Raw genomic sequence first — 24,807 nt, 5'->3', positions numbered from 1 at the left:
GCGGCCTGGCGGGGCCCATGCGGCCCCGCCGCCGTGTGTACCGCGATGTAAATAGTCCAACGTGAATAGAAACATTAACCTCGGCGTCCCCGTGTCCGCGCCCTGCATCGTGCCGCCCCGCCAGCCGTTCCGTCAATAAAAACCACGCGTAGCCTCAACCACTGCTCTCGCCTCTCAATCCGCTCCGGGACGCGCCCTCCCTGCAGGTGCCAGTGAAACCAGAAGAAGCCTCAACCCCGCAGCCACCACCAGTCCTGACTCGGGACTGAGCCCATCCCTGGTTGAGGTGAATTGCAGAGAAACGACGTCACGTGCCTTGGGGTCGATCAAACGTCTTTATTTACCCAGTCCAGAGCCACTGATATGCACGATTCCTTCAGCAAGAGACCTGGGACACGAAGCCAAGCAGGCAGCAATATTCTACACTGCCCATGCCCCAATGCACAGATGTGTCGAAGGTGAGTTGGGGCTGCTGAGTGTAATGTCCAATCGTGGAGTCGTGCAATGCCGTTGGTGACTTTTCCGAGCACCACTCGACAATATGGCGGTGAAATCCACGTGGGCGTTACTCGCAACCGGCTGATGCCAGTTGACTTGCGTGTGTTCATGTGAAGGTCTGGGTGTGTTTGCGTGTGGACACGCCATGTGAATGTCCAGCTGTCTTGCCGATGAAAGTGCAGAAAAGGACCCCGACCCGCAGATCACGCACCCAGTGGAAAAAAAAACCCCACAGTGAACGGTCAAAGCTCCACGGTCGTCGCCACTGCAGCCAGGGCTCCTGGATCCCCACTCCCCTCGCTGCTCACGGGGGTCCGGGAGGAGGGGGACGCGCGCCCTCTGCTGACGGCGCGGCGCCCCGCGCTGCCTCACGGCGACCCTCCCGCTCCTCCTCGGCCCCCGCCTCATGGCAGCCTGCGGTGAACACACGGTGGCACCAGAAGAGCACGTGTGTGTGTGTGTGAGAGAACACGCGTGTGCTTGTCTAAATGTACGAACTTGTGTGTGTGAACAAGTGCATGTAAACAAGTTAGAGTATCAACATGCATGTGCATTAATGTACAAAACTAGATAAAGTCTGCATGCCCTACAAACGGCCATATGAACATGAACTCCAGCAAAGGGCATTATACACCACAGCAGTGAACACACGTGTGGGAGCAATGTTCGGTCTTCTTTCGTATTGCTGATCTCGATGCTGAGCAACAACTAGAATTTCGCTCGTGTTGTTGCTCTAGAGACGGGGAGATCGATGTTCGGTCGCCGCGTCGATGGCACGCGTCGTGATTTATCACGAAACAGTGGGCCACGTGAAGGCTGCCATCTTCCACAGGAAGGTGTTTTTTTATTCTCTGGGACGTGGGCATCGCTGCTATCCCAGCATTTACCATACTGCCATCCGTAAACGTGACAGGGTACAGGGGTGGGCGACACTCACGGCTGAATGACTCGGGGTACTGCTTCTCCAGCTTGCGCCGCAGGGTTCTGTGGGGACACCGACCGCGTCACGGGGTCCACAAGGGCAGTGCAGACCGCTCCTCCAAACACAACGCGCACGCGAGAAGCGCACATGTTCAAATGCGTGCACGTGTCTGCGTGCGCGTATTCATTTGCATTTGTACCAGTGGTCGCGGTCACGTACGTGTGTTTGTGTTCACATGTAGGCGCGAGCGAGAGGTCTTTTGAGCTCGTGTGCTTGTATGTATGCATGCGCTTACGTATGCACGCAAGATCGCGTCTCACAATTGCTGAGGCACCAGAGACAAGAGGGAAGGCAGCCAGACGGCGGGGAGCCGGTGTTACCAACAATTGTCCAAGCTCTGTGGTCCTCTATAAAGATATTTTCATCACGTGGGAGGAAACCGGACCCAGGGAAGACCAACACGTGTGAGGGGGCCAAAACTGTATCCCATAAAGAAAAGAAAGATATTAGTCCACACTATGCGAAACCACCTCCGTGAGAATGAGTACTCGTTTGTGTGTACTCTATGCCTGCGTGTGTGTGCGTGCCCGTGTGTGCGTGCCCGTGTGTGCGTGCCCGTGTGTGCGTGCCCGTGTGTGCGTGCCCGTGTGTGCGTGCCCGTGTGTGCGTGCCCGTGTGTGCGTGCCCGTGTGTGCATGCCCGTGTGTGCGTGCCCGTGTGTGCGTGCCCGTGTGTGCGTGCCCGTGTGTGCGTGCCCGTGTGTGCGTGCCCGTGTGTGCGTGCCCGTGTGTGCGTGCCCGTGTGTGCATGCCCGTGTGTGCATGCCCGTGTGTGCGTGCCCGTGTGTGCGTGCCCGTGTGTGCGTGCCCGTGTGTGCGTGCCCGTGTGTGCGTGCCCGTGTGTGCGTGCCCGTGTGTGCGTGCCCGTGTGTGCGTGCCCGTGTGTGCGTGCCCGTGCGTGCGTGCCCGTGCGTGCGTGCCCGTGCGTCCGTGCGTGCCCGTGTGCGTTGTCGTGTGCGTTGTCGTGTGCGCCGGGCACTTGCCGGATGCGACGGAAGACGGTGTCGAGGTCGCGGCGCATGTCGGCGAGCGTGCGCGTGTGCTGGGTGAAGCGTTCTGTCATGGAGGCGAGGCGAGACGATGACAGCTCGTTAAAGTTCAGCAGCATCTCGTTCGTTTTCTCAAACCGGTCCAACCTGGGGGGAGGGGGGAGAGGGCAGACGAGACGAGGGGAGAAGCGGCAGAAGGCAGAGTGGTGCGGGGTTCATTGACAGAGCAACTGGGATGAGATGGGTGGGACTGCCAGGGCAGCCGGTCCAATGGCCATCGTCAGTAGGTGGTCAATTGGTTATTGCATGGGTTTAAAGGTTGTGGCAGTGGTGGTAAGTGGAGGTTGCCATCGTGAGTACTGGTTGTGATTGCGTTGGTGAGTGACGGTGTCTGTTTGGAGTTAAGAGTTGGTAACGCCACGAGTGTGCGGAGCCTCACATGTGGCGCTGTGCTTGCACCACAGCGCTGATGTCGTCCTGGTTGACCATGCCCAGCAGCTGCGCCGTCACGTAGTCTGGGGCGCTCGCCTCCATGACCCCCACTGCCCTGGCCCCCCACCCTGACCCCTCTGCTCCGGCCCCAGACTCCAGGGATCCCGTAGACACAAGTTCCAATGCGAGATGGCGGTCACTGTGAGATTTTAAGGGGTTGGGGTACACACCATTATATATTTTAAAAACGTAACTTCGCACTCGCATACATTCTGTATAAACAACTACCACAGCCACCGTTTACCACTGTGGAGTCTCCACGGCGATCGTGCCAGGCTTGTTGCACTTTAAAGCCATGTGCAGTGTCAAGTCCTTGATGGCTGGAAGTCATGAGATGGTGGGGCTGGCATTGACGGACAACTCTTAGCGGCAAGCCCCAGGTTCAGCAGCTGATTAACTCCTTGTCAGAGTGAACAGCAATTTTCTTGGTTCTTTCGGTAAAGTCACGTAGAAGGGAAATAATAAAATAATAAAAATAAAACATAATAAAATACAATTCTCACAATTATTATTTTATTATTTCCCTTCTACGTGACTTTATCGAATAAACCAAGAAGATGAATCCCTGCAGTCACGAAAGCTTTAAATCGAAATTTGAACAGCAATTACCAAATTATCAGAAATACATAACATGGTTAATCAGAAGGCAACCGTCCCTTGACCGCAACCATGGAATCTACCAGCCTCTCATTTTAAACGGTACAACCATGGGAAGCGTCTCCGAGCTTTGTGGATATGTAATACAGTGTCGGGGCCAAAATAAATCCCTGTCGCACAAGCACGTCCACCAAGAACATGAAATGCAATTCAAGGCGACTAGCTTCTAACCACAATGTGCTGCAAACAGACGTTGTCGTGTGATTGCACGCAGCGCTTAACGCGTGCACTCCCATTGCTAACGAGATGTCACTGTCGTCACTGCGACTTGAGTTTTAAGTTGCTCTGCTTTGGTGTTGCTAATGTTTGTTACAATGTAAGCACGTTATTATTGGTGTGCTACTGTATGTTACTGTCATCATTTGTTTCATACTCTTCATAGAACATAGGTTGGTACTTCTTAGTGCGTTCTGTGTTGGGGTGGAGCAGTGGCGCACCAGTGAGCTCACTGGCTCAGGCCAGTGAAGAGCGACACCGGCCCCAGGCCGTTCAGCACCAACCGGCACAGGCAGCGCCTGACGGACGCCTTCATCCAGCGGTTGCCACGAGGCTGCGTCCATTACTGTGCGTATGTTGTTATTAGCACATTTATAAACGACGTGCTGTTGTTTAACCTTTCATGTATAGTGTCTTGTATTGCTACGTGTTTTTAATCATATCATATATTTTATGATTCCCTCTGCAAAGCCATCTGTCTGGTCAGAGTGGAAGAGTAGGCCAAAACTTCCCTCTTCACGCCAGGGGCTCTCTGTGGCTGTCACCCACGGTGTCACCCACGGTGGCGGAGCGCCCCACAAACATCACGGAGGCCGCTTCCGCCGCCTGTGGAGTGAGCCGCGAGCACTTGCAGGGCTGCGCCTCGTGCACTTGCAGGGCTGCGCCTCGTGCACTTGCAGGGCTGCGCCTCGTGCACTTGCAGGGCTGCGCCTCGTGCACTTGCAGGGCTGCGCCTCGTGCACTTGCAGGGCTGCGCCTCCACTTACTTACATGGGCACGCGGTTACACCGCCCTGTTCTCGCCGTGCTCGTACGCCGGGATGTCGGTGTGGTGTTACACCGTGCTGCTGTGAACGTGTTGTGTTGCTGTTCAATGTTTGCTGTGTTGCTGTTCAATGTTTGTTGTGTTGCTGTTCAATGTTTGCTGTGTTGCTGTTCAATGTTTGTTGTGTTGCTGTTCAATGTTTGTTGTGTTGCTGTTCAATGTTTGTTGTGTCGCTGTTCAATGTTTGTTGTGTTGCTGTTCAATGTTTGTTGTGTTGCTGTTCAATGTTTGTTGTGTCGCTGTTCAATGTTTGTTGTGTTGCTGTTCAATGTTTGTTGTGTCGCTGTTCAATGTTTGTTGTGTTGCTGTTCAATGTTTGTTGTGTTGCTGTTCAATGTTTGTTGTGTTGCTGTTCAATGTTTGCTGTGTTGCTGTTCAATGTTTGTTGTGTTGCTGTTCAATGTTTGTTGTGTTGCTGTTCAATGTTTGTTGTGTCGCTGTTCAATGTTTGCTGTGTTGCTGTTCAATGTTTGTTGTGTCGCTGTTCAATGTTTGTTGTGTTGCTGTTCAATGTTTGTTGTGTTGCTGTTCAATGTTTGCTGTGTTGCTGTTCAATGTTTGTTGTGTTGCTGTTCAATGTTTGTTGTGTTGCTGTTCAATGTTTGTTGTGTTGCTGTTCAATGTTTGTTGTGTCGCTGTTCAATGTTTGTTGTGTTGCTGTTCAATGTTTGTTGTGTTGCTGTTCAATGTTTGTTGTGTCGCTGTTCAATGTTTGTTGTGTTGCTGTTCAATGTTTGTTGTGTTGCTGTTCAATGTTTGCTGTGTTGCTGTTCAATGTTTGTTGTGTTGCTGTTCAATGTTTGTTGTGTTGCTGTTCAATGTTTGTTGTGTTGCTGTTCAATGTTTGTTGTGTCGCTGTTCAATGTTTGTTGTGTTGCTGTTCAATGTTTGTTGTGTCGCTGTTCAATGTTTGTTGTGTTGCTGTTCAATGTTGTTGTGTTGCTGTTCAATGTTTGTTGTGTTGCTGTTCAATGTTTGTTGTGTTGCTGTTCAATGTTTGTTGTGTCGCTGTTCAATGTTTGTTGTGTTGCTGTTCAATGTTTGTTGTGTCGCTGTTCAATGTTTGTTGTGTTGCTGTTCAATGTTGTTGTGTTGCTGTTCAATGTTTGTTGTGTTGCTGTTCAATGTTTGTTGTGTCGCTGTTCAATGTTTGTTGTGTTGCTGTTCAATGTTTGTTGTGTCGCTGTTCAATGTTTGTTGTGTTGCTGTTCAATGTTGTTGTGTTGCTGTTCAATGTTGTTGTGTTGCTGTTCAATGTTTGTTGTGTTGCTGTTCAATGTTTGTTGTGTTGCTGTTCAATGTTTGTTGTGTCGCTGTTCAATGTTTGTTGTGTTGCTGTTCAATGTTTGTTGTGTCGCTGTTCAATGTTTGTTGTGTTGCTGTTCAATGTTGTTGTGTTGCTGTTCAATGTTTGTTGTGTCGCTGTTCAATGTTTGTTGTGTTGCTGTTCAATGTTTGTTGTGTTGCTGTTCAATGTTTGTTGTGTTGCTGTTCAATGTTGTTGTGTCGCTGTTCAATGTTTGTTGTGTTGCTGTTCAATGTTTGTTGTGTTGCTGTTCAATGTTTGCTGTGTTGCTGTTCAATGTTTGCTGTGTTGCTGTTCAATGTTTGCTGTGTTGCTGTTCAATGTTTGTTGTGTCGCTGTTCAATGTTTGTTGTGTTGCTGTTCAATGTTTGCTGTGTTGCTGTTCAATGTTTGTTGTGTTGCTGTTCAATGTTTGTTGTGTTGCTGTTCAATGTTTGTTGTGTTGCTGTTCAATGTTTGCTGTGTTGCTGTTCAATGTTTGCTGTGTTGCTGTTCAATGTTTGTTGTGTTGCTGTTCAATGTTTGTTGTGTTGCTGTTCAATGTTTGCTGTGTTGCTGTTCAATGTTTGCTGTGTTGCTGTTCAATGTTTGTTGTGTTGCTGTTCAATGTTTGTTGTGTTGCTGTTCAATGTTTGTTGTGTTGCTGTTCAATGTTTGCTGTGTTGCTGTTCAATGTTTGCTGTGTTGCTGTTCAATGTTTGTTGTGTTGCTGTTCAATGTTTGCTGTGTTGCTGTTCAATGTTTGTTGTGTTGCCTGTTCAATGTTTGTTGTGTTGCTGTTCAATGTTTGTTGTGTTGCTGTTCAATGTTTGTTGTGTTGCTGTTCAATGTTTGCTGTGTTGCTGTTCAATGTTTGTTGTGTTGCCTGTTCAATGTTTGTTGTGTTGCTGTTCAATGTTTGCTGTGTTGCTGTTCAATGTTTGTTGTGTTGCTGTTCAATGTTTGTTGTGTTGCCTGTTCAATGTTTGTTGTGTTGCTGTTCAATGTTTGTTGTGTTGCTGTTCAATGTTTGTTGTGTTGCTGTTCAATGTTTGTTGTGTTGCCTGTTCAATGTTTGTTGTGTTGCTGTTCAATGTTTGCTGTGTTGCTGTTCAATGTTTGTTGTGTTGCTGTTCAATGTTTGTTGTGTTGCTGTTCAATGTTTGCTGTGTTGCTGTTCAATGTTTGTTGTGTTGCCTGTTCAATGTTTGTTGTGTTGCTGTTCAATGTTTGTTGTGTTGCTGTTCAATGTTTGCTGTGTTGCTGTTCAATGTTTGCTGTGTTGCTGTTCAATGTTTGTTGTGTTGCTGTTCAATGTTTGTTGTGTTGCTGTTCAATGTTTGCTGTGTTGCTGTTCAATGTTTGTTGTGTTGCTGTTCAATGTTTGTTGTGTCGCTGTTCAATGTTTGTTGTGTTGCTGTTCAATGTTTGCTGTGTTGCTGTTCAATGTTTGTTGTGTTGCTGTTCAATGTTTGTTGTGTTGCTGTTCAATGTTTGTTGTGTCGCTGTTCAATGTTTGTTGTGTTGCTGTTCAATGTTTGTTGTGTTGCTGTTCAATGTTTGCTGTGTTGCTGTTCAATGTTTGTTGTGTTGCTGTTCAATGTTTGTTGTGTTGCTGTTCAATGTTTGCTGTGTTGCTGTTCAATGTTTGCTGTGTTGCTGTTCAATGTTTGTTGTGTTGCTGTTCAATGTTTGTTGTGTTGCTGTTCAATGTTTGCTGTGTTGCTGTTCAATGTTTGTTGTGTTGCTGTTCAATGTTTGCTGTGTTGCTGTTCAATGTTTGTTGTGTTGCTGTTCAATGTTTGTTGTGTTGCTGTTCAATGTTTGCTGTGTTGCTGTTCAATGTTTGTTGTGTTGCTGTTCAATGTTTGCTGTGTTGCTGTTCAATGTTTGCTGTGTTGCTGTTCAATGTTTGTTGTGTTGCTGTTCAATGTTTGCTGTGTTGCTGTTCAATGTTTGTTGTGTTGCTGTTCAATGTTTGCTGTGTTGCTGTTCAATGTTTGTTGTGTTGCTGTTCAATGTTTGTTGTGTTGCTGTTCAATGTTTGCTGTGTTGCTGTTCAATGTTTGTTGTGTTGCTGTTCAATGTTTGCTGTGTTGCTGTTCAATGTTTGTTGTGTCGCTGTTCAATGTTTGTTGTGTCGCTGTTCAATGTTTGCTGTGTCGCTGTTCAATGTTTGTTGTGTCGCTGTTCAATGTTTGTTGTGTTGCTGTTCAATGTTTGTTGTGTTGCTGTTCAATGTTTGTTGTGTCGCTGTTCAATGTTTGTTGTGTTGCTGTTCAATGTTTGTTGTGTCGCTGTTCAATGTTTGTTGTGTTGCCTGTTCAATGTTTGTTGTGTCGCTGTTCAATGTTTGTTGTGTTGCTGTTCAATGTTTGTTGTGTTGCTGTTCAATGTTTGTCGTGTTGCTGTTCAATGTTTGCTGTGTTGCTGTTCAATGTTTGTTGTGTTGCTGTTCAATGTTTGTTGTGTTGCTGTTCAATGTTTGCTGTGTTGCTGTTCAATGTTTGTTGTGTTGCTGTTCAATGTTTGTTGTGTTGCTGTTCAATGTTTGTCGTGTTGCTGTTCAATGTTTGTTGTGTTGCTGTTCAATGTTTGTTGTGTTGCTGTTCAATGTTTGCTGTGTCGCTGTTCAATGTTTGTTGTGTTGCTGTTCAATGTTTGTTGTGTTGCTGTTCAATGTTTGTTGTGTTGCTGTTCAATGTTTGCTGTGTTGCTGTTCAATGTTTGTTGTGTTGCTGTTCAATGTTTGTTGTGTTGCTGTTCAATGTTTGCTGTGTCGCTGTTCAATGTTTGTTGTGTTGCTGTTCAATGTTTGTTGTGTTGCTGTTCAATGTTTGTTGTGTTGCTGTTCAATGTTTGCTGTGTTGCTGTTCAATGTTTGTTGTGTTGCTGTTCAATGTTTGTTGTGTTGCTGTTCAATGTTTGTCGTGTTGCTGTTCAATGTTTGTTGTGTTGCTGTTCAATGTTTGTTGTGTTGCTGTTCAATGTTTGCTGTGTCGCTGTTCAATGTTTGTTGTGTCGCTGTTCAATGTTTGTCGTGTTGCTGTTCAATGTTTGTTGTGTTGCTGTTCAATGTTTGTTGTGTTGCTGTTCAATGTTTGCTGTGTCGCTGTTCAATGTTTGTTGTGTTGCTGTTCAATGTTTGTTGTGTTGCTGTTCAATGTTTGCTGTGTCGCTGTTCAATGTTTGTTGTGTCGCTGTTCAATGTTTGTTGTGTTATGATCCGCACTGTACTCACCGCGAGCTGCACAGGAAGTCGTACAGTGAGCGGTCTCCGGGGTCCTGTTTGGGTGTCCTCGCCGCCGCCTGTTCGGCCGTCACCGTGCGGCTACAAAAACAATAGAATTGACAAAAGCTTTGTCTAGCTTGCGCGTGCTAAATAAGCAAGTCCACAATAAACATGTGTAGTGGCCCAGCCAGGCGACAGGCTCCTGGGTCACCAGACTTCGCGTGGACCGCCACGGAACCTCAGTCACCGGCACGCGTTGGACAGCCTCGTCAAGGGCCGCGCGTGACGTCACCAGGCGGAGGATGTTGGTGCGCCATCTTAGGTGAGGAGCTCGCCGTCAGCCTCCCCGCAAGTCACATGGCAACAGCGGCTCGGGGAGATGACGTCACAGCGTAAACAATAGGCGGAGTCGGGGACAATGACGCACGTGGGTGGATTCCGACCATTCGCGAGGAGCTCGACATCAACACTCGCGCGCTCTCCAGCCAATGGCACAGAGGGGGGCGGGGACACGTGCAGGGGCTTAGTAGTCAATTGGGCGGGGTCTAAAAATTAAGGCGGGGCCATTGGTGAAGTGGCTGGGTCACGGCTGTAAATGGGCGGGGCTATGGGGAGTGAGGGGCGGGGCTAGGGAGTGAGGGGCGGGGCTAGGGAGTGAGGGGCGGGGCTAGGGAGTGAGGGGCGGGGCTAGGGAGTGAGGGGCGGGCCTTGAGACGTCAGGAGGAAATGGCAGCGGCGCCCGCGGCTTTGGGCCGCACGCTCCGATAGCGACAACAACAGCGAGAACAACAACAACAGTAACTACAACAGCATAAACGACAACAACTGCGTGGTCAACAACGCGAACATCCACGACAACAAAGACAACAACTCCGTGAGCGACGGCAGCGGCGGCAAGAGCGACTGCACGACTTGACAAACGACATCAACAACAAAAACATCAACATCGCCACACTACCAGCTACTACAGCGACTACAGCAACAACAGAGCCAGGCACCACGTCGACAGCGAAGGCACCAACCACCACCACCGCATCATCATCAACAACAACAACAAAGAAGAGTGGTCACGCACCCGGCCCGACCAGGCCGCCGTGGTGGTGGTGGTGGTCACCGCGGTCGTGGTTGTGCTCGAGGGGGAGGAGGTTGTGGCAGCCGTGGCGATCGCCATGTGCGAGGCGGAGGAGCGCGCGGACAGCCTGGAGGGGTGGGTGGCCATCCGCGCCGACGCCTTCAAGGAGCAGGCGCGGCGCCGCGTGGCCTTCATGGTGGCGTGGAACGACGTGGAGGAGAAGGCGGCCATCAGCTGCCACGACCGCACGGCCCAGCGGGAGCGGGCCCTGAGGACGGCGCGGGGTGGCCCTGGGCAGCAGCAGGAGGTGGATGTGGAGGTGGTGGAGGAGGTGGGAGACACGAGCTGGGCCGGCCTCTTCTCGTGCGAGGAGCTGCGCGGCCTCCACGTGCAGCTGAGCGCGCTGAGTCCCGCGCTCGAGGCCTGGGTCCCGGCCTTCCCCGAGTCGCCCTCGGGGGTCTGGGCGCTGCTGTTCCCGGCCCACGCCGGGCGACTTCGCGACCCCGAGCGGGAGGCGCTCTGCTCGGCGCTGCAGCTCTACCTGGCGGCGGCTCTGGACGCGTGCGGCTGGACCGTGCTGCGGGAGCTCATGTTCGGGCAGGAGGACGAGCTGGAGCGATACTACGAGAGCCTCAGCGACCTGCGGCGCGCCGGGCACGAGGCGGCCCTCACGCGGGCCAAGGCCGCGCTCAGGGAGGTGAGAGAGAGAGACGGGGGGGGAGGTTGGGGGTGTCGCGTGGGCTCGTGGTCTTGGCTCGTGTCAAGTGTCGTGAAGTCACGCGGTCTCGGGCTGCTGGCGTCTCGAGATCAGGGTTTCGGGGTATTCGGACTTCAAGAACTAGGGTCACGGGGTCAAGGTCACAGGATATTCGGATCTCAAGATCGGGGTCACGGGGTCAGGGTTTCGTGGTTTGTGAGGCTATCATGAGGGGGACCATGGGCTGAGTGTTTGCCCCCTTATTGACAGTGGTCCCGAGCCACGTGGTATTCCTGGTCGGGTCTCGTGGTCTGCTGAACTGTTGCCATGGTTTGGATGAGGGTCGTGACCTCTTGGCGTGAGGGTCAGAGGGGATTATGTTCACGGGGACAGCGTCTGTTGTCAGCGCCCCTGGCAGCTGGCCGAGGGGATCAGTGGCGGGCTCTAAGATGGGCCCCTTCACGGACACTCGCCCCCACCGAGACCTGGTTCCCTTTGTCACCGGCAAGGCCTTTGTGATTGGAACAACAGGGGGACACAGTGAGAGAGACGGGGGTCCCGGGACGGGTACAGGGGGACACAGTGAGAGAGACGGGGGTCCCGGGACGGGTACAGGGGTTGGCGTCCCGGGAAGGATACATGGATCCCGTGAGGGAGTCGGCGAGGGGGGTCTTCTTCTTCTCCTCCCGCCAGGCAGGGAGCCCTCCGCCTCCCACCTGGCAGCAGCAGGAGGAGAAGAAGACCCCGTGGCAGATGGTTGCGCACAAAGCTCTCGTCTCATGCCACACTGGGCCCATTGTCCCGCCGCCGCGTCCCGCGTGGAGTGACGCCGGGCTGGGGAGGGGAGGGGGGCTGGGGAGGGGAGGGGGGCTGCCCCCCCCACTCACCACAGCTGGGTCCCACCTGGACTCTGCTCCACCGTTGGGTGGCAGGTGCGGGCCGGGCCAAGCCCCCCCCCACCACCACCCTCTCCTAGCCCCCAGGGCAGGTAGACGGTGAATTAATAATTAAAGCCTCGACACGGGAGGAGGGTGAGGAGGAGGAGGGTGAGGAGGAGGAGGAGGGTGAGGAGGAGGAGGAAGGGAGAGTGGGTGCCGGACCCAAGCGTGGTGGCCCTTCAAGGTGGACGAGGGTCCCTCTCTGTCTGGGCAGTGGATCGGTGAGGTCGTCCACTTGCTAATGAGCTTCTTGGGAGGCGGAATTGTGCCTGCGATGCGTCTACCCTGTGACCCGGATAATGGGGGTGCAGGGCCACATGGGGCAAGCCCAGACCAACACCTCGACTTACCCAGGTTACAAGCTTGATTCATCCAGCAGTGGATGGAGGATTGTTGATGGTATAACAAAAATGTATACGCGGAATTTTGGATGATCTCAATGGAGAGTGTGCTAGTGTTGATGGTGGCCATGATGATGGTCGTATTGATTGTGAGTGGCAGGTATGATAGTGATCGGTGACAGTATGCGGTGCCAACGGTGGCAGCGATGATGATGATGGTGTTGATGAAATCCGTGAGAGGCGGTGATGGCACAGGTCTATCTGGTGTCGCACTGCGTCTCGGGAGAACTACAACTTCTGGTTTTTCACCCTTTTAAGTTTCGTTTTGAATTCTCCTCCAGTGTTCAAATGGTCTCCAATCCTGACAGCGATTCCTCTGCCTCCGCCGTGGCGAGCGTGGAGCGTTCCCGCGTGTGGAGTTGGGCCAAGCAGAGCTCGGCGCGACCCGCCGCGTGTTTCCGATTATTTGCAGTTATCTATTTAGCTTTAGTTGTGGAAAGTGGCGTTGGGCGGCTCGTTGGGTTGCAGCTGCTGCCGCCGCTGACTTGCCATCGACGGTGGCGCAGAGGCGGCCGCCTGGCTCAAAGGTCGGAGCGCCGAACCCACACCGCCGAGAGCCTGAGTTCACACCCCCCGGCTTGCAGGGGGCCGGTCTCGGCTAGGTCACAAAACACCATCAAATACAATTTGATTCTGCGCTCAATTTGGCTAAATTCCAGTCCCGAGAATATAAACGATTGGCGAGAGTGTGATGCGGTAACATCCGTCTATGCGGCAGTGCAGGGGTTAAAGCAGTGCCCTCAACTATGAGGACAAGAGTTCACGTGAAGGGATTTCAGAAGCAGCTCTGTAGTATCTGCTTCTGTGGGCCATTCTCTCACAGTCTGGTCGCCCTGCCTTGCGAGAGATCCGAAGTTATTGTTTGTTTTGTGACCCTGATAGCGCAATTGGGATAAAGTTGGGGAAGCACATAAAGGCATTTGTCTGGCACGGTGGCCTCTGTGGTCCCTGTGTCATGGTGAGTGTGTGTAGTGGGGGTGGTGAGTGGGTGTAGTGGAGGTGGTGGGTGTGTGTAGTGGAGGTGGTGGGTGTGTGTAGTGGGGGTGGTGAGTGTGTGTAGTGGGGGTGGTGAGTGTGTGTAGTGGTGAGCATGGTGGTGGTGAGTGTGTGTAGTGGTGAGCATGGTGGTGGTGAGCAGTCCGCTGTAATTATTCATGTGTTCGTCACCTGCACTCATTGTTCTGGTTTCCTGGATGAAGCTGCATGACCCCCCCACCCCCACCGGGCTCCTCACCCCCCTAATCTGGCTCACCTATCGCCCCCACCTGGCGAACCAGCCCCCTCCCCCCTCCCCTAATCTGGCTCACCTGTCGCCTGAGCACGTGACGTCGTCGGCAGCATAGTCACGCGGAAGCTGTGTCGCTGTGTCACGCAAAAAGACAACGACCCCCGTATAGCCTCAACAGACTGTTGGAGCAAGTGCTGTTAGCGAGTACCACTTATGAAGGTCGGCACGGTACACGAGGGGGTGGTGTGGCCAGACCCACGCCCGGCCGCCTTTGTCTCTTTACACATTGTACCAGGTACTCATTTGAGGCTAAGTCGACCGAGGGGAGGCCCATGACCCGTTTAGATAAAACTGGTGTTGGCTTTGGGTAGGAATTGTTTTCCTAACGCAGCGCACGAACAACTGCGCCACCTTTTCCCATCCACATGCACGTGTACACAGCCGCCCTACACGCGTGTACTGACTATACATGCACGGACACGACAAATTCACCTGTCGTGTTACTGCAGCTTTATCTGACTGAACCCGTAATTTCGGCTGCTGGAGTCACGTGCTGTAGCGCCGGCAGTAATGATGTTGTTTTGCTGCCCTGCGTAAGCGTGGGGCGTTTAAATAACCACACTTATGACATCACAGCAGCGCTATTGAGTGGGTGTGCAGTTGGTGGGTGTGTTTAACGTGCACATAGCCTGGCACAAGCGCATTGGTGACGTCACCGCCACTTAGTTGCGAATGGCGGTTGTTGTTATTTGGCTGTTGACGGCTGTCCCGGGGCATCTTGTTCGACTCACTGCTGGCGAGTGTGTTCCGGTGGAGTGGTCGTGTAGTGGTTAGCGACAAACTATAACAGCGATACACATCCACCATGCTACACTGAGACACACAATGACAGCGACACACACATTGATGCACTGACCCACACAGTGCCCTTGGTGCTTGAGTCCAGAGTTCACAGTTGTAACCCAGCTTCACATGCGGGCGGTGGTGGCCCACGGGGACGTGATCTCCACCCCCCAGGGCCCCTCTGGCGCGTGAGCGATTCTGTGACGCCGCTCACAGGAGGATGTCGTCATGAGCTCACGTGCACGATTACCACGGACTCTGCCCAATACCCCTTCGCAAAATGCACCGAGTGCAAGTGTTTTTGTTGTCTCTGTACTGGCAGCCACGTTCACGATCCCCCGGGTGGTGGGCGAGCACCTCTGAAGGCTGGCACCTCTCACGAGGGGCTGGTGTGAACAGCGCCATGTCCATCCTCTATTGCCTCTCCATTGCTGGTGTGTAGACACTTGACCGGGTGCGCAATTACTTTAGGACTGAGTCAACGGAGAGAAGGCCCGTGGCTGATTCAAATACCACTTGCCACTGAACTTCGCTCGAGCCAGGGATCGAACTCGGATCACCAGATTTGAAACAGTGCAGAAGCCACTGTACCATGCTCATGTTTGTGTACACGTGTGCACACGTGTGCACACGCGTGCATGCACACACACACAAGCTGCCTTAACGTGTCTTGGGTTCGTATGTCAGCGTGACTTGGTGGTGGGTTGGTTTGTGTCTTTCTCCACCACTGTTTATGCCCGTATCCTGTGTGTAGTGTGCGTGTGTTTACACTGTAACCTATACATGGTAAACACACTGCCCACGGTGCGCTCTGGATACCGTCACTGCACACCTGCCAAACGCCAACGCTGAGGATGGTCGCGCTGGGATCTGGGATCATGTTATGGTTGTGGCCTGACTTGCAACCCCTAATCCTCTGAGATGGGGAGAGATGTGGCTTGGTTAGGGCTCGTGATGTGGTTGGTGTCAGGGTCAGGGCTAAAGTGAGGGCAGGATGGGTGACAGTGTTATCGTCAGGGTTATTGTTCGGACTCGTGTCACGGGTAGTGTGAGGGCTAGTGTCAGTATTAAGGTTGGGGTTACGATGAATGTCAGCGGTAAGGTTAGTGACAGGGATAGTGTTAGTGTCTGAAATTCTTTCGCACCGTACGTAGCCAACCGTGCCACGGTATTTGGATCAGCAGTAAGGTTAGGGTCAGTGTGAATGGTTACAGTTGTTGTTAAGGTCAGGGCTAGTTTCTGGGTTTGCAGGCTCGTGTTGGGGTGAGAGCTGGTAATGTTGAGGGTAGAGTCAGTGGTGGAGTTGTGATGTGGGAGCGTGGGGCGGCGAGTGTTATTGTTGGTGCTAGGGCTGGTGTTATGATTAGGGAGGTGGCTGTTTCTCTCCTGCTGCTGCTGCTGCTCCCTCCGTTTGGAATTCCTTCCTCTGGCTGCCTGCAAGGCTGAGCCCTCTCCCTGCCCCCCTCCCCCAGCCCCCTTCCTGCCCCCCTCCCCCAGCTCAAGTCCAGGCTCGAGACTTCTTGCCTCTGCCTACAGTGCCTGCCGCTCTCGATGAATTGTCTTCTAAGAATTCCTACCCACGGTGATATAAATAGTAATGTAAAAAATACAACTCTCTGTCAATCCATTGTTGGATGGAGGCTTCCCCCCTCCCATGTCTTTTCAGTCATGGGGGTTGTTTTACCATACTTCACCACGTTGGTCATTGCAGGTTGGTGAAGTGGGACGTTCCTCCTCCCATAAAGTCGTCTCGGTGACTGACGTTCTTCCCGTCGCTCTAGAAAAATACTCCGCCCCTCTCGCTCGGGGAGCCAGACCGACCCCAGCTCGCTCCGCGCCGTGTTGCGACGTTAAGGATCTTCTCGCGTACGGCCATGCAAAAAGTCCACAAGGCGGTCTAGATATCCAGGTCCAGGTTATTTAGCTGATTGTCGGTATTTGTGGAGGCCGTGATGAGCGACTCCTCCACTGCTCTGCCGAGCGACGGCACGGGGCGGTGGTTGAGGGCGAGGTCCACGGCCTGCGTCGTTCTCTTTCGTTTGCGCGGTGCTCGTGTGAGGTCTTCGTGCGGTGAATGAGCGTGGTTCTGTGTCTTCTGGTCGGATCGAAGCCGCCGGGGGGGTCCTGTGTGGGGTCGGACGAGAGGTTGGGCGCAAGGCTTCTGGTCGGTGTCACGGGCCGCCCTGCCACCCGTGCCCACGCGGCGTTGGCGTGGACTTGTCGGGGTCACACGTCGGCTCTGCCAGCACCATTGCGTCACTGATTGCGTAAGCGACGGGAGACACGAGGCGCAATCGTGTCACCCGCCGATGACACGAGGTGTGATCGTGTCATCCGCCGATGACACGAGGCGCAATCGTGTCACCCGCCAATGACACGAGGTGTGATCGTGTCCAGCCCCGCAGCGTTGGAGGGGGCTGGAAAGGGCGGAGCGCCCCCCACCCACCCTCTGCGGAAGGCTGAGTCCCACCTCCTTCCGAACTTTCAGGTTAAGTCACAAAGTGTTGGCACGATGTTTACCCACCAGCGGCGATTCCCCCAGAGAACACCCACAGCCTATTTCATGAAGGTGCTGCTGTGTGCGTGCGCCTCACATCCAGAGGGCTGGAGCAGAGGCACGGCAGGCCAAAGCAGATCGTCGCGTTCCCTGTGCCGCTGAGCATTTCACACTCATTGGCTATGTCGTGCCCCTTCCCCCGCCCCCCCGCCGAGTGTTTGTATGCCGACCTTTTAGAGAGGTCAGGCTAAAGGGTTGGTTCTGTTACCAATAACGTGAGGTGTGATTGGGTTACTGAACAACAAAATGATGCCTGATTGTGCAGGTGTTTGAGGAGCGGTCTTGAGTTCGATTCCCACTCCTGACCAACATCAGTGTCGAATATCTGAACTGATCCTGGTCGACACAGCTTTAGATGAGTATCTAGTGCCATGTGTAAAACATCGACAAAGGTGGCTGAACGTGGTGTTGGCCGCAGCACTCAGTCATGTGCCCTGCCGGCCTTCATAGGTGCTTGCTAACAGCACTTTCCCCAACATTCTATTCATGCTATATGGGAAATCTTTCATAATATATTTGTGTGTGCATGTGTGCACAGACGTTTGAGCAGCACAAGCGCACGGAGCGCCTGGTGGACATGCTGTGCGTGTACGCGGCGGAGGACGACGCGTACGAGCAGCTGGTCACCGCCGCCGCCGAACTGCACCAGTACCTGCTGCAGCCCTTCCGCGACATGCGCGAGCTCGCCATGCTGCAGCGCCAGCTCATCCGGGTCAGGAGGCGGGGGCCACGCGGGCTCGGGGCTGGGGCCACGCGGGTCACGGGGTCACGTGGGTAGTTTGGCGTGAGGGAGCGTTTAGGGGTCAGGCGGCAAGGGGTCGGGAGGTGGCGTGGGGTCGGGGTGGTGCCGGGTCAGGGGTCGGCGTGGGTTTGTAGGGTGGTTCTGGCCGAGCGGGTAAGAGGGAGGCTCGCGGTCAGAGTGCAGAACGAAGCGGCGCAGGGTTCACTCGGGATGAGCGGCAGTTCAACAAACGGTGAGGTTAGTGGGGAGCATGGGGTGACGAGTCAGAAGGGGGTCACGGGGCAGCACTGGCGATCTGCTCCTGTGGAATGCTGACCTCCCGTCTCACTCCCTGTGTCTCCCCCCCCCTCGCCCGCCCTACAGAAGACGCTGGATTCGGAGGAGCTTGGCCCCCGGCGTGTGCAGGAGCTGCAGCGCGAGGAGCAGGACTGGGCGCAGAAGGCGGAGCACGCGGTGCACGCTATCCAGGACATCACCGTGCAGTACTTCCACACCACCGTCAAGGCCCTCAAGGGTGCGCAGCCACCGTGGGCGTGAGGGGGGAGTTGACACGATTGTTGCCGCGGTGCGCGAGCGTGGGTGGCGTGGGTGTATGGCGATCGATCCTGGCGGCGATCCATGGAGTTGGGGGTCACGGAGATTGGGGTGACACAGCTCTTTGGGGGTCAATACAAACGTCTAAACGGGTCCTGGGCTTCCCCTAGATTGACTTGGCCTCAAATTAATATCTAGTATGGTGTATAAAGATCAGCACTGGGGAGACAAAGGCGGCCGGGCAAGGTGCTGGCCACTCACCCCCTCGTGTGCTTTGCCGGCTTTCATAAGTGCTGCTCTCTAGCAGTCTGTGGAGTCTATAGGGGTCTCTTTGTCTTTGTCAGCCCTGCTGAGTCAGATGGAGGCCGACGAGCGGCAGTTTGGGCAGGCGGCGTGGGGCACGGTGCAGCAGCGCCTCGAGCGCCTGCGCTTCCTCGTCGCCAAGGAGACGCTGCAGCTGATGCGGGGACGCGAGATGTGTCTCACGCGCAAGCGGCAAGACATCAAGCGTGAGGTGCGCGGCCGCTCGCCACCCTGCCCTCGCCCTCACCCCTCGCCTTGCCTCAGGCACTGCCATAGTTCGTGCCATATGTAAGGGTGTGTGTGCGTTTGTAGTGGCTGTGTCTGTATGTACGTGTTACGGTTGTCCGTGCTTGCATGCGTGTATGTATATCTGTGTTTGTGAAAGATCTGAACGCAATCGTCATCATCGGTGAGCTCCGGCAGGCGAGGCTGCGTTGGGTGGATCATGTAGCCCGCATGCCCAGCCACCGTATGCCCAAGCAGCTTCTGTTTGGCTGGATGGAGGGGGCTAAATAGGTGTGGCACAGGCTAGAGAGATGGACTGATGTGGTCCAGAATGCTGTGTAGCTGAGTGGACTTTCCGATGAGGCCCGTGAAGGAAGCGATTGGGCAGTTGGAGGCAGTCGCCCTCCAACAACAACAGAGGGCGGCGGAGATCATGGGACCTGGGTCTGTCCCATGACCTTATGCCAGCATCGAGCCTTCCACACTTCATTTGGCCTCAAAGTTCGCCTAGCCTGGCGCAAGCGCCACGGTGACATCACCACCACCACGTAGAGGCGAACGGTGGCTGTTGTCGCGTGCGCGGATGACGCTCGCGTGCGCGCGTAGATGTCGGAGATGACGGCGGGCGAGGACGCGCAGGAGCGGCTCGACGCGCTGGAGCGCGACTTCTACGGCGTGCAGCTGGAGCTGTACGCGGCGCAGCTGGAGAGCCTGCGCTGCGAGGAGCAGCTGCTCACCACCTCGCTCGACTCGCTCAAGCGGCAGATCCGCGGTGAGGAGCGCGCGCGCCACCGCCTCTCGACACGCGCTTTCACGATCGCGTTGGCATGCGCGCGCGCGCTCTGGCGCCCGCGGTAACGACGCGTGTGGCCGTGCGGCGCAGAGCGCGAGGACGAGGTGACGTACTTCGACGCGTACGAGAGCCTGGAGGACCTGGAGGCTTCCGTGCACTTCCGTGCCCAGCAGGCGGCGGGGGGCGGCGGAGACGGCGCGGCTCCGCCAACAGGCGCTGCGGCTGCAGAGCAAGCGGGCGCGCATATCCTCTAAGCGCGCGTACCTGCGCAGCAAGCGGGTACGCAAACCCACCCCCTGCCCCCTCCCCCCCCTGTAGTCTCCTCCCATAAAGCCATAGATGGACCTCGACGTCATCAGCCATGGTCAATCCACTGCTGGATGAAGGCCTCCTGCCACAACTCGCCGCCACCTCTCAATATCCCCTGCGGTGCAACGATCCACCCGGCAGCCGCTCGCGAACCGATCTCGTCGCTGCATCTCCAGGGTGGACGTGGTCTGGGACGTGCTCCGTTCCGTGGCGGCCGCTCCGTTACTCTTCTAGGGCGTCGTCCATGGTCCCTTGTTGGCCATGATGCGTCCTGCCTGAGCCTCGCCGACTTCTTTTGTGGTCCCATATTGGGATGTTTCTTTAAATCCTCTTGCAATAATCACCATCAATTATTGTAGTTGTTTCTCAAGCTTAATTTTTCTGTGAACGGATTAAAAAGTAATTTGTCTTCAGTGTTGTGCCAAGTTTTAACGTTGGTCACTGCGGTCACCGAGACCACTCTTGCCTGGCTAAACAAAATAAAACTAAAGCCTCTGACCGCCCCCCCCCCCCCCCCCCGCAGGAGACGTGCATCGCTCGGCAAAGGCAGAAGGAGCAGGAGCAGGAGCAGCGCGACGAGCGCTACCGGCAGCACCACGCCGTGCACCTGGTGAGTGTCGCCGTGCACCTGGTGGGTGTCGCGGGGCACCTGGTGAGTGTCGCCGTGCACCTGGTGAGTGTCGCCGTGCACCTGGTGAGTGTCGCGGTGCACCCGCCGATGAGCGGTGCCGTCGCCGCGGCGAGGCCCGATCCTCCTGCGGTCGTCTCCCCGAGCGATGCCCACCCACGTTTTTAATATGGAGAACGACGCACCGGCACGCTCGCCCCATCGCCACGCTCGCTGCCAAGGTGACGGCGGCGAGCGTGGGGACGGCGGCGAGCGTCGTGCGTCTCCACGCTGGGGCTGCTCCCCTGTGCTGCCACCGCCGTGTGTGCGTGACCCTGAGCCTCTGGCCCCCACTGCCACCCCCCCCCCGTGTTTGCGCCGAACAGAAGCGGGAGCAGCATCGGGAGGGGAGGAGGAGGGAGAGCGAGCGAGTGCAGAGCGAGCGGCAGAAGACGCTGGAGCGGCTGCAGGCGTACCGCCAGGTACGGGCGCGCACGGGCGCCATGCGGCTCCGACCACAGGAGACGCACGGCCCAGCTACAATCGCACGACAACCACAACAGCCATGGCAGCTATGGCAGCTATGGCAGCTATGGCAGCTATGGCTGCGGCTGTTGTGTTAGCACTGTGGGGAGCGTGGGGTGATGCTGCTACCTATCGATCATCTCTGTTAACCTGTAACATGGTGGTCTGCCCCGTGGCCTCCTGCCACCGAGCGTTGGACAGTTCACGTGACCTCAAAGTGCACCTAGCCCGGCACAAGCACTGCGGTGACATCACCCACACTTAGTGGCAAGTGACGGCTAGGCTTACCGTGAGACCATGTGAAGCGTGGAAGGCTGGCAAGTCACGGGGCCGAGATAGCCGGCAGATGCGCCACCCATGCTGACCACCGTGCCAGTCGTCTTGTACACACGCACGTGGTTGCGTGGTTGATCGGTGCGCGTGTGTGGACGGGCAAACAGAAACACCCACAGCAGATGGTGCTGCGACCTCCACGCTACCAACCCCCGAGCACACGGCGCGGCGGCGGCGGCGGTACCATCAGCGCCGTGAGCAGCCGCTCCCCGTCGCTCCTGTCGCTCTGCTCCGTCTCCTCATCCTCCTCGTCGCCATCGTCGCGGCCGCAGCCGCTGCTCCACACCGAGACCCCCAAACCGTGGCAGGCGCCGGCACGCAAGCCCGAGCGGGGGGCCCGGGCCCCCCGCGCCCCCCGCGACATCCCCGTTCACATCTTCTGCGCGGGGCCGCCCGCCGGAGGCGGTGCGGGGGCGGACGAAGCCGGAGGCGCACCGCGGGACGAGTCTCCTCCGCGGCCGCTCACGGCGCCGCCGCCGCCGCCGCCTCCCGGCCCTCCCCCTCCGCCGCCACCCCCTCCCCCGCCGCCGCCGCCCCCCCCCGCCGTGCCCCCCGCCCCCTCCCCCGCTGCCATCGCCGGATCCGCCGGGCGCCGCCGGGACGAGCGGGCGCGCCGAGCGCGTGGCCCGGAAGGAGGCGGCGGCGGCGCCGGTCGCCACGCTGCTGCTCGACACGGGGCTGCTGCGCGACGCGCGGAGCCGCCTGCGCAGCGCGGCACGCGGCGGGGACGGCAACGCGGCCCCCACAGCGGAGCGCAGGGGTAGGGGCACGCGAGGGGGGCGTGATGTGTCAACGGGGTGTGTAGCGGTGGTTTGTGTGTGTGTGCGGCATGTGTGTGTGTACCGGGCGCGTAGTGGTGGTGTGTGTGTGTGCGGCGTGTGTGTGTTCGGGGCGCGTAGTGTTGGTGTGTGTGTGTGTGCGGCGTGTGTGTGTGTAAGGGGCGCGTAGTGGTGGTGTGTGTGTGTGCGGCGTGTGTATGTGTACGGGGCTCGTAGTGGTGGTGTGTGTGTGTGTGTGCGGCGTGTGTGTGTGTAAGGGGCGCGTAGTGGTGGTGTGTGTGTGTGTGTACGGGGCACGTAGTGGTGGTGTGTGTGTGTACGGGGCGTGTAGTGGTGGTGTGTGTGTACGCGGCGTGTGTGTATACGGGGCGCGTAGTGGTGGTGTGTGTGTGCGCGGCGTGTGTGTACGAGGCGCGTAGTGGTGGTGTGTGTGTGCGCGGCGTGTGTGTATACGGGGCGCGTAGTGGTGGTGTGTGTGTGTGCGCGGCGTGTGTGTGTACGTGGCGCGTAGTGGAGGTGTGTGTGTGCGGCGTGTGTGTATACGGGGCGCGTAGTGGTGGTGTGTGTGTGTGCGCGGCGTGTGTGTGTACGGGGTGCGTAGTGGTGGTGTGTGTGTGTGTGTGCGTGTGTGTGTACGTGGCGCGTAGTGGAGGTGTGTGTGTGCGGCGTGTGTGTGTGTACGGGGTGCGTAGTGGTGGTGTGTGTGTGTAATGTGTTGGTTTGCCGGTTGAGAGGCGACACTGGGGAAACTGTAGTCTGGCCAATGCTGCACAGGAGATCTTTGTCTTGGGTGTGGGGCTTTGTGTAAATACCTAAGGGGGTGTGCGTTGTCGGGGCGAGTGGGAGTGTTGTTACGTGTACGTATATTTGTGTGCGTATTCGCATGTCTGTGGGAGGAGGGTCCGTGCTCACGGTTTTGCTGAGTGGTTACTTTATTTTTAGTTTTCCCAGCTGGGGGAGTGCAGCAAACGAGCCCGGCTTTGAAATCTCGGCCGAGTTCTGTTCTTGGCACACTGTACTTGGCACACTGTACTTGACGTTGTAAGTCACTGTAGCTGGCACCACGTGTGCGCACGGCCGTGTCTGGCGCGGTCTCGTGTCCGTGCTGCCCACGGTGTCTGCGTTGTGTTGCTCTGCGTCGCGTTCCGCGTGTCGTCTGGACACGTGGCCGCGACTCACGGTCAGCGCGTGTGTTCGTGTGTTCGTGCATGTTGGCCTTCATAGGTGCTCATTGACATACGTGTCTCTGGTGTAGCGGTTCGCGCGCTGTGCTACGAATCCGGCAACCCGAGTTCGATTTCCGCTCATGGCCGACACCAGTGGCGATTAGTTTAAGACCAGTGACGATTATCTGCACCAGTCCTGGGCCTCCCCTAGGTCGATTCAGTCTCAAAGGAGTACCTGGTGAAATGTGTAAACTTCACCACTGGGGAGACATTGACGGACAGGCATGGTGCTGGCCACCCACACCCTCGTGTGCCGTGCCGGCCTTCAGCACTTGCCCCAACAGTCTGTTCAAGGCTATATGGGGAATCTTTGTCTTTAGTTTGTGTTTGTGCATTTGTGAGTGCCAATGTATGTTTTAGCTGTGTGCCCGTGTCTCCGCGTGCATGCCAACCTACGCATGACCACCCCATTCCCCTCCCGCACCACCGCACTTCCCCGTGCCCCACCCCCCAGGCTCCCCCATGGACGAGGTGCTGGCGTCGCTGAAGCGCGGCGGCTTCCACCTGCGCAAGGTGGCGGAGCGGCAGGCAGCGCCCTGCGAGAGCGACGAGGGCGACGAGGACAGCCTCATGGCGCAGATCCGCCGCGGCGTGAAGCTCAAGAAGGTGGTGCCCGGTGGCACGGACGTCGACGGGCCCCGCACCTACCCCGACGCAGACCCCCTCACGCGGAGCATCCGCCAGGCGATGATGAGGATCAAGGAGGCGTCGCCCGACTCGGACGAGGAGGAGGAGGAAGAGGAAAACATGACGAGCGGCGAGTGGGAGAGCTGAGCGTCGCCCGCCCCCCCCGGGGCCCAGCGCACCAACGTGGCCGCGCCCGTGGAGGGAGGAGCAGGAGGAGGAGAGGGCTCCGGTCGTCGTGCGGCCTGCGCGAGCCGGGAGCTGCCGGGGCCTCGGCCGGCGGGGTGCACGACACCCGGCGGGGTGCACGACACCCGGCGGGGGTGGGCGGCGGCCCCGCACGAGCCGCCGGCACCGCCCGTGCCGCACCTCGAGGGAGTCGAAGCTCTTCACGACCCGAGTTGGTTGAACGAGACCGTCTAATTAACACGTTGGGGCTCTCGGCAACGGGACCCAGTGGCGCTGCCCTCGTTCAACATTTGTACTCCGTCTTTGTTTATTTAATTGAGCATTTTATGATTTTTATGCAAAAAAAAATCAGTATTGTGTTTATTTATTGGCTGGGGGAGACTTGTATCCTACTCCCCTATGATGCACCAGGGACCCGGGGTCAAACCCCGGGGTCAAACCCGGGTCCCTCACTGCGAGGCCTCGTCTGCACGACTCGCAACTCGAGCGCCTCGCAGTCGAAGCCGGCCGGGTTGCACACCCGGTCCCAGGCTCTGGTTCCAGAAGGGGCTGCGGCGCAGCAGCACGTTCACTTTAAACGCCGTGGGAGTCGCGGCGCCGGCGCCGGCATCCCTGCAGGGAGCCCGGGGTGGGGGAATTGAGACACGGGGGGACGTGTGCACCCACCATGGAGCGGACACCGGCGGGGAGGCTGCGGGAGCTGCCAT

At 56.1% G+C, this 24,807-nt stretch overlaps 2 protein-coding genes across 2 annotated transcripts; one reads left to right on the top strand and one right to left on the bottom strand.

The window, feature by feature from the left end:
* Nucleotides 1-321: 321 nt before the first annotated feature.
* On the bottom strand, nt 322-9,292 carry KXD1 (KxDL motif containing 1). The gene is made up of 5 exons (XM_078592659.1): nt 9,185-9,292; nt 2,908-3,099; nt 2,463-2,615; nt 1,436-1,482; nt 322-912 (listed from the first exon to the last, which is right to left on the bottom strand). Exons 2-5 carry the CDS (start codon nt 3,000-3,002, stop codon nt 803-805), a joined length of 405 nt encoding a protein of 134 aa, XP_078448785.1. The 5' UTR covers nt 3,003-3,099; nt 9,185-9,292; the 3' UTR covers nt 322-802.
* A 589-nt stretch (nt 9,293-9,881) lies between these two features.
* Nucleotides 9,882-24,150, top strand: LOC144717247 (junction-mediating and -regulatory protein-like). Its single transcript, XM_078592654.1, is given in 12 exon segments — nt 9,882-10,944; nt 17,450-17,623; nt 18,017-18,167; nt 18,532-18,701; nt 19,322-19,487; nt 19,599-19,687; nt 19,689-19,787; nt 20,341-20,427; nt 20,811-20,906; nt 21,390-21,815; nt 21,817-22,042; nt 23,742-24,150. Coding segments are annotated over 12 exon segments (2,604 nt in total). The 5' UTR covers nt 9,882-10,344; the 3' UTR covers nt 24,062-24,150.
* The last annotated feature ends 657 nt before the right edge of the window (nt 24,151-24,807 follow it).

This window comes from Lampetra planeri, chromosome 3 (assembly GCF_965212315.1).
Source record: "Lampetra planeri chromosome 3, kcLamPlan1.2.h2, whole genome shotgun sequence".
NCBI lineage: Eukaryota > Metazoa > Chordata > Hyperoartia > Petromyzontiformes > Petromyzontidae > Lampetra > Lampetra planeri.
Note: the sequence above shows the minus strand (reverse complement) of the source record. Positions and strands in the feature narration are given on the sequence as shown.

What these genes read in the sequence shown, in the direction of transcription:
- KXD1 (XM_078592659.1), bottom strand. Translation starts at nt 3,002, where the DNA reads ATGGAGGCGAGCGCCCCAGACTACGTGACGGCGCAGCTGCTGGGCATG. An exon ending in ACCGTCTTCCGTCGCATCCG is followed by an intron (nt 1,483 to 2,462) that starts GCAAGTGCCCGG and finishes GTGTCCCCACAG; the next exon opens with AACCCTGCGGCGCAAGCTGG. An exon ending in GTACCCCGAGTCATTCAGCC is followed by an intron (nt 913 to 1,435) that starts GTGAGTGTCGCC and finishes TGTTCACCGCAG; the next exon opens with GCTGCCATGAGGCGGGGGCC.